This window comes from Monopterus albus, unplaced genomic scaffold (genome assembly GCF_001952655.1).
Source record: "Monopterus albus unplaced genomic scaffold, M_albus_1.0 scaffold371.1, whole genome shotgun sequence".
Lineage (NCBI taxonomy): Eukaryota > Metazoa > Chordata > Actinopteri > Synbranchiformes > Synbranchidae > Monopterus > Monopterus albus.
Window position 1 is genome coordinate 246,862 of NW_018128251.1, and position 9,273 is coordinate 256,134.

A 9,273-nucleotide genomic window follows, 5' to 3' on the forward strand; every position below is an offset into this window, starting at 1 on the left:
TGTATAGACAGGTGTGTGGCTTTCCTAATCACGTCCAATCAGTATAATCAAACACCGCTGGACTCAAATGAAGGTGTAGAACCATCTCAGGGATGATCAGAAAAAATGGGCAGCACCTAAGTTAAATATATGAGTGTCACAGCAAAGGGTCTGAATACTTATGACCATGTGATATTTCAGTTTTTCTTTTTTAATAAATCTGCAAAAATGTCAAACATTCTGTGTTTTTCTGTCAATATGGGGTGCTGTGTGTACATTAATGAGGAAAAAAATGAACTTAAATGATTTTAGCATATGGCTGCAATATAACAAAGAGTGAAAAATTTAAGGGGGTTTGAATACTTTCCGTACCCACTGTATATTGTATAGTTGCATTGTTATAGTTATATCTATAACAAACTTGAAACTAATCAAGGTGTGTAGTCCTACCTGGGGCTTCTGGGCCCTTGGGCAGCTGCTACTTTAATCTCAGGCAGAAATATTTTGCATATAGGCTGTTCATCATATCTTTTGTAGGTTACAGAAAACTCAAGTTTGCACTCATTCAGATGAGACGAAACATGACGTCAGCGTTCTACTCATTCTCATGCAGAGGGATGAGCACGTGTTGCTTTCACGTGCTATCGGAAATGTGTGCAAAACGACACTAATGCTGTTAAATGATAAGGAGGGGTGTTATGGGGATCATTCAAAGCATATGTTGCATGTCTCATTTTTTTTTACTTATTTTTAAAAATTGACCGGATATATTAGGCTCTGCAGAACAGTACCGAGCAAAGTATTTAAATCATTTCAATAAAAATACCAAAACCAAAATGTTAAAATCCTCACTCATCAATAAAGGTCCTACAATTAAAGAAAGCTTTAATTTAAAGCTTTAAAGAAATAATATAGAGCTATTGACAACAAATATCACTGTTATTATTGTCACATATCTTATAGACACATTAACAGTAGTTTTATGTCATAAGTGGTCAAAGTAAAGTACATTTGAATGCTTTTTACATCTTTCTTTAGTTTTTAAAATATCATTCCATTTAAAACCTGGCCAAATGTTTGTAGGCTATATTTTCCTTTGGAATCACAGGAAGCAGATGAAACCTATAAAATAGAAATACTCAATAAAGTAAAAGCATTTCAAAATTTTACACAAGAGTACAACATTGGAGTGAATGTGGTTTAGTTATTTTACATTCCACCAATGATAATAAAACTGAATTGGATGGTTGATATGCTATATAGTGAACATGGAGTGACTGTAACGTTAGGTTATACTTGATTAGTTGTTTAAAGTTGTTTGTTTAAAACAGGCGGCTGAGTTTACCAAGGTTTATAGAAAACTACATTCATGGCATTTGACATAAACATGAAATGTTTATGATAATGGTGGTTATGTCACAGTGGTTCAGCAAAAGCACAGTTTTGTTTCCCACTAAAATCAGCTGAATAATGTTATGTCCATCCATAACATTATGGTGGTTCAAGGAGGAGATAATGTTATGTTTTCAGTTTAATTCAATTTTATTTGTATAGCACTAACACAAATAATCTCAGGGCACTTGACATAGTAAGGTTTATACATAATTATTATTATTATTGAGGAAAAACCCAACAAATCCCCCTTGAGCAAGCACTTGGCGACTGCCGGGAGGAAAAACTCTTTAACGGAATAAACTTTCGACGGACCTCGGCTGATGTTACAAGCAACAAGTCGTACGCGTAAACTGTGGTCTTATGTGGGTGCTTAAATGTCCGAGCCTAGAATGAGCCCTGAAGGCACCAGAGGCTCCGCTGCTGAGCTCCGGGTCCTCAGAGCGGGACTGGGCTGCTGCTGGAGCAGGACACGGACGGAGGGTCGCTGGGTCGGATACTAACACCTCTACACAGAACATGAAACCTTCTTTTTAACCGTGTGGAAACTTTACTCCAGTCCATCAAGATGACGGTGGAGTTTGAAGATTGCATTCAAGATTCACCCCGGTTTAGGTAAGAACATAATTCCGTAGCCTATCCCAATTTACCCGTTGAACTGCTGAACTCTTCAGTTTGACGCCGCAGTTCTTCTGCAGGCTGGCGTTTGCTTTATTCACATTATTTATCCCAGGTGAAATTGCGACACGTTGCATTTAAATCTCTTAGACTAAAATCTCCATCTGATAAATGGTGGATTAAAATCACAGTTTGGAACAGCAGCCATGTTTGTAAGGTCACGCTTTTTCACAGCCTCCAAGTCTCCGAGTCAGCTGTGTGTCCTGCTGTAGGCGGGATGCTGGTGAGCTGCAGCCAGATGCGTCTTCACATGGCCTGGGACCTGCGGATCATTTCCGTGGCTCCTCGGATTTATGCGTTGCAGCTAAGATGCTGTTCAAGAGAACTGACTGTTGCCTGCAGTGGTAGAAAGTACCTCAGTACTGTACAGCAGCATATACTTACTCAATTGACTAGTTACTTTACAGATTAAAGTCCTAATAGTATACACAGTAACAGCTGAAGTGACTGAGTCAGAGATTGTTATAATTATGAGTCAACTAATGATTATTCAGTTAAGTAATGTATGGTTTATAACCATATATAATGTGAGATAAAACTGCAAATTCCACTCCCATTGTCCTAAGGCCTGAGGTGATGCTTTCAAATGTCTGGTTTTGTCTAACTAGCAGCATAAAACACAAATATATCACATTAACTCTCACATAAGACAGAGAAGAGCTAATCCTCAAATATCGAGATGATTATTTGGTTATCAAAATATTTATTGATTAGTCTGTTGACTAGTGCATGAGGGATTGATTGTTTCAGCCCTAGTTCACTGCCTCACTGGATCACAGGAAACTGAAGGGTTCCACACAGACTGTGCCAAAGCCAGTGTGTGAAATATGGGGGGACGGAGACCCCGCTAATTTACATTAAGGACCCCCAAAGATGTCAGAATCACAGACAATGCCACTGACAGTGAACAGGGAGCTGACGAAGCACATATTGGTGCTGCAGCTGCTGCAGATACCAGCTGTGGTCTTGTAAACAAAGCAAGTTAAAGTGCAAGTGAAATGATGCATCCTGAACTCGGCGGCTCTGCTCTCCCGCTCCTTATTTGAAAAACCTCATTCCTGTCTTTATGTCTTTTCTGTCCAATGGGAAAACTTTCTCAGCAGTCCTCTCTGCTAGTTAGCTGCTGCTGGTTGTGAGCCCCTACAGATCTGGCCTGTACTGCCCAGCAGCTGTATGAGCAGATTCAGCTCACGTGTCTTATTTAATGTGTCAGGCTGGGTCGGGTCCAGACTTGATTTAAAGATAATCACAGGTAAGGGATCAGCTCTGAAGCTGAGCTCTGCAGCCTGTTTGAGCAACTGGAAACATGCGGGAGTCTGGACAGAAGATGAAACATGTCTTCATGTGTTGCCAGTGTGTTAAAATGTTTAATTACTTTTCATTATATTTCTTCCCTGCATACACCACCCCTGGCATGGGACCTCCCAGTTGTCATAAAATATTTTGCAGACTGTCCAAGTCCCTTGACCGCTGTGCACCAGAGGTTACATAAATAAGACAGGAATTTTCTGCACTCACATCTAAATCATAGTCGAGAGCTGTGAGAAGAGTCTGAGCCAGACTTCTTTTACACTTGTGCAGACATAGAAGGCTCAATAGTCATAGTCTGAGTGTTAAAATGACAAAAAGAGGTTGTTTGTTTTGCTGCACAAAGTTTGGATAGTTTTTTTACTCTTCTGTAACATTCCATGTTTTTGTGACATTTTGGATCATTTTACATTTTATGGGCCTCAAACAGTGAAATGAAGCCATTTGAGAACTTTGGAGAAGAAATGGTGGAGCTGCTAACAGACATCTGAAATGTGACAACAGGCCCTAAATAGACAGATGTTTCTTAAGAAGTCACAAGCCAACATTATGTTGTATTTTAGAAGATTATTGTATATTTTAAAATAGCCTTCCCTGGTAGGCTAGTGGTTAAGGCGCAGCGCTTTCACCGCTGCGCGTGGGTTTGAATCAGGGTTGCGTCAGGAAGGGCATCCGGCGTAAAAACGCGCCAAATGTCAACATGCGACTCGTCAGTGTGACATCAGGCAGCAACACCTTAATGACTGCCATGTGGAGCTGGAGAGAGGCACATCTCTGGAAGCGCTTCACAGTGCCAAGAGGCTCCAGACAGGCTACAGACAGGCTACAAATGAGACAACCTGCCATTAAAGAGTCACCTGCCTCGTTACGTAGAGCCCTGGACACATCACTGGTTCTTGTTTCTCACATATGAGTGGAGAAAATTATCTCTAATCTCGCTGCAGCTTAGAATGTGGAAATAACCCCCCTCCTCCTCAGGCCTCTCTTTACATGCTGAAGAGGATAAAACACCCACTGGAGGAAGATGTTCCTATTTGCTTACATTATTGTAAGCTTCGTTTGGTTTATGTTAATCTTTTATCTGCTGTCCAGGATGTTTACATGAGAGAGGGATGTGTTCCTTGTAGCCACTGAAGTCTGTCCCAGTGTTGTCAGAGAGCATTCACACATCTCCACAGTGGAGCCAAAAGCAGTGCTACAGCTTGCAGTGTTATGAAACAACCCTGGAGGTTGATGACTGGAAGGAAGCAGCAGGCTTCAGCAGAATCCAGAAAAATCAAGGCTTTTCAAAGTGGCCTGACGTGACACACTGCCTCCCACACATGTAAAGTCATGTAAAATCAAGTCAGTTTGGCACAGTGGTCTGTCACATGTCATAAGCTTTTTTACTTATTAGCTTAGGCTTCGGACCATTTCAGGATTGATCTCTGTGGGCCCTCAGACAGATGTGAGATTGCAACTGGCGATGCTCTCCACATCTGTTCTGAGAAAGTGGTCTTTAATGAAAACAAGGCTAAAGGAACATGTGTGTTTGCTCTGACACAACACTGGCAAAATGCAGTGTTTGAGCTGTTTTTTCCCCACTGACCTGTCAAAGTGAGGACACACCCAGACTGCTGGAGGATGATGTATAGGGGATATAGCACTCAGCAACTTGTACTGTCATATGAAATGTGCCAGAGCTGCAACTAATGATAACTGTCTAGTGATTACCGTAATATGCCTAATATCACATCGTTAATTGTCAGAAAACTGTGGAAAATGCCCATCGCCATTTCCCAGAGCCTTGTTCTGTCTGACCGACGGTCTGGGGCCCCCAAAATATTCTGTTTCCTATGACAGAAACATAAGAAGACAAAAACTGTTCATATGTGATAATGGAGCTGAAACAGTGATTGAGTTAAACAGTAGACAGAAAATTTATCTGGGACTATTATGATAAACAAATTAAGGATTGTCCGTAGAAATGAGTGTGTGTGGTTGTCTGTCTACATGTCAGCTCTGTGATAGACTGGAGACCTGTCCAGGATGGACCCCAACTTATTTCTCTGATTTTGTTCTGTTATACTCTCTAATGTGACCACAACCATGATGAATGGCTGTAGTATTTATGCAGAGCTCTTGTTGACTCCTTTTCTGCCATCTGGTGGGATTTTCAACATCCTCGATGACTTGTTCCTGTAGCCTTCTCACAGAATATGACTGTTGTCCAGAGAGAGACTTGCTTCTGCAGAGAGACAGGCTCTTTTCTCTGTGTCTGAATGGCCCGAGGGAGAGAGCGCTGACAAGGCTTCCTCCCTCCCCATGTGAACAGCTGGGGGCAGAGAACTGAGGCGAGAATGTCCACGGGCTTGTCACTGACTCACAGGGTGGAGCAGAGAGCCCCGGCGGGCAGGGGATCTAAGGTCACTGACCTGTGGCCTTCGCTACTTGTATATCTCCAGCTTCTGTCACTGGATTGTTAGATCTGTGACACCAAGTCAGACGACAGGGTGAGGCAGGAAGATGCCTCGTATGAAGGAATACCGAGTATCTGGTGTAGTGTCTCATTTTGTGGGGGTGAATTAACTCTGTCTGCTTAGAGAAAAATGAAGTACATTGTTATAAATGTACTTGAAGTCAGTAAATACTGTATGCACAGTGAGAGGACACGCTGAGAAAAAGGTTATGGCTGAGGGAAGGGGTTGAAATTGCAGTCATATTATTGAATACGTTTCTGATTTTACAGTGTGGTAAATGTTCACGGTGTACATAGAAAATGATCACAGTTATAGAAACAAATGTTTTATAACATGGTAAATTGACTGTCTTTGGATTTTGGACTTTTTGGTCATAATACCATCTTCATATGTCTTGTTTTGTCAGACCTCTGTGTGTCAGTGCTTCCACTTAGATTCTGTCCAGATTAGGCTAAAACTCTGAGCTCCTTTCTTTCATCCTGTGCACTTTGTAGTGAACTGCAAAATGCTGCACTCATTTTCCCTTTAGATTTTTTTTATATTTCAAGATGTAATCTACACATCTGTTTCCTTCTCTGTGAGGAAGGAATTTGTGGTGGGATAACATGAGAGAACCTTCTTGCTTTATGCTACTAAACACAACGACTATGCATCTAAAATTCACAGTTCACAACATTTACAGTGAGGTCTTTCTCCTCAGAGACTGAATTCATGGTTGTGACAGATCTTATCTTTGTGTATTGGAACCCTGGAGGATGTTCCTTGTGTTTCTGCATCTCCAGCTGCATGGAGCTACAGGGGATTTGTTTCTGTGAGGGTCTTGTTGCTTCTGCTCTATTTCAGACTGACTTCCTTCCAGCTTGAATTTGTCAGTGACCCTTCTGTTCAGCGAGGAGTGCTCCTCCCAAGACTGTGACATTCACTAGTTGAGGGTGAGAATCCAATCAATATTGTGATTGGAAAACGCTGCTAATACCAAGCTGACCTCTGTCACGTCCCTCGCCCCACGCAGCAGCAGTTGTGGTTGGACTCTTAATTATTTTTGAGACAGAAATTGTAAATTTTATATTTATATATCATACTGTATCTAAGGTCTGAACCAATATAATGTATCCCCTAGAGCCTGTGTCCTGGTTTAAAGACACATTAAACTCGTTCTCTTCTACTGTCTGATTAGAATTTATTCTGCTATTTCAATTTTAATCTCTGTCCTTGATTTAATGACTGAGAAACCTCAGTGCAACAAATATGCAGTTCTTCAGGGCAGACCTCAGGAGTGAAGCACGGCTCTTCTTTTGGCTCTGAAACCACCCTTTAACTGCAAAGTGTCTCCTGCTCAGCACAGAATACGATCTTGTGATCTTGTGATCTTGTGAATAAGATCTATTAGAAGCTCTGGGACCCTGGAGTCTCTTCTGGACACCATGCAGTCGTGGGGTAAAGATTACATATGTGTCCTGGAGAGACAGATACATTTATACATGCCATGTATACTATCTTCATTGTACCTCTTTTCATTGTTTTATTGCTTATCTTATTTATTTACCACATGCATGTTGACATGGCAGAGCATTTACACGAGGTCACAGAAGAAGAGTATTAACTATCTTCTACAGTGCTGCATAACATATTGTACTGTTTCAGATTGTATTTTCTCTATTTGGGAAGTTAATTGAAGATTTGTGTAAATGGAGACTGATCCCCTGTGAAATGTTTTGGGGTGCAGGAGTGATGTCATCCCCAAATCTTTTGTGTTCAAAGAGGGGACTAACTGCATGAGCTCTGGCTCACTTCCATTTCTTTATAATGAATAGCAAGAAGTGTCTTAGTGCCATGCATGCTGAACACTGCTTGTGTCAAACATCCTGGCAGGTGGTAGAGACCTGGACCGGTCAGCGCACAGTTAGGAAGAGTGTGAACAGGTTATTAAGTGTGATGAGATCTAATAGTCTGAGCTCAGTTCCTCTCTCAGTCCAGCCATCCGGTGCGTGCTGTGCCACAGACACTGAATCAGCACCATAGCAACATCCTGAGCCCTAAATGAGGGATAAGTTGAAGTGATTTGACATTAGTATTCCTCTCACTCCCTTTGGTGAATGAGACCAGAGATGACTAATGTGATGCGGGGGAGTTAGTAAACAAGTGCTGGGCCACTGAGTCCTGCATCACACACACTGGAACCCACTGAGCAGATTTTTAATTGATAATGGGAGCCTTCTTACTTCACAGTGTGGCTGAACAAAATCACTCACAACCCAGCATTTGTTTTCCCTAGCAGACTGGATTAGGGTAATGGAAACCAAACATCTGATCTCAATTCTGTATGGCCGTAGATATCAGATGGCTCATGCTATTTGGAAATCCACTTTCCCCTTAATACGTAAGTGAAAGCCTCCAGTTTGCCGAGAGAAACGTTGAAAAGTTGTGCAGGCCCACCAGAGTGTAGCGCTCATATTTGGATCACTGTCTGTACACCTTGCGCCCTTTCTGACCCTGTACAGAGGGAGTTGAGCCTTGGCTGCAGTGTGACTCCATACACAGGCCTGTTTTGTGAATGGACTATAATTTAGTTACTGTAATAAACATAGTGTGACTAATGCTCCTGCTGGATCGCCCACACTGTCAGATGTACTGTGTAATATGACAGGACGGCAGCGAGGCTGTTCTTTTCCTCTCTGCTCAAGTTTTCATGTCACATTATAGAATACTTTGACATTATAGGAACTACACAGTAGTGGAAAGTAACTGAGTACATGTACTGTACTTAAGTACAATTTTGAGGTATCTATACTTGAGTACCTTCATTTTGTGTTACTTCCTGTCTTTGTCTTTGTTTTAGAGGCAAATATTGTATTTTTTAACTCAGCTACATTTATTTTTCTATCAATTTAGTTACTTTTCAGAACCAGACTAATACAAAACTACAGTATAATCATAAGACCTTGTTGATCTCCAATGGAAAATTCACACGCTACACAGCAGTATTTAAAGTACTTCAAATTATAAGCATATAAGATACTTAAAACTAGCTCCCCCTTTACCAGCTGCAACACTAAATGTGGTGTACACAGTAATGCATCAGTAATTACAGTCAGTAATATGACCTATGCTAGTGTTAAATGTGTTATTCTGCATAATGAGTACTTTTACTTTTAGTATTTTAAGTATGTTTTGATGCTAAAACTTTGTACTTTTACTTAAGTAATATTTTGAATGCAGGTTTTTGATTTGATTTATTCTTTCAAGCATGTAAAGACAGTTGATATGTCAACACACATAATTTTACACATATCCAACAAATGCTAATCGAATATCAATTTGCTTATACCTAGTACATGCTTGAATGGAGTAGGAAGAAGTCAGACTTATCCAGTCCTACCCCATGACATCATCTTACATCATTGGTTTGCAAGCAGTATCTCTTCATAAATAATTCTCTTCTACACCACACAAGTAA

The 9,273-nt window shown here is 40.9% G+C and overlaps 1 protein-coding gene across 1 annotated transcript in view; it reads left to right on the forward strand.

Moving 5' to 3' along the window:
- The first annotated feature begins 1,796 nt into the window (after positions 1–1,796).
- Positions 1,797–9,273, forward strand: part of acap3a (ArfGAP with coiled-coil, ankyrin repeat and PH domains 3a) — a 53,083-nt gene continuing 45,606 nt past the window's right edge. The window contains exon 1 of the mRNA XM_020585596.1: positions 1,797–1,986. Within this exon, the coding sequence (XP_020441252.1) occupies positions 1,940–1,986 (47 nt within the window). The 5' untranslated portion in view covers positions 1,797–1,939. The remainder of the gene's footprint in view (positions 1,987–9,273) is intronic.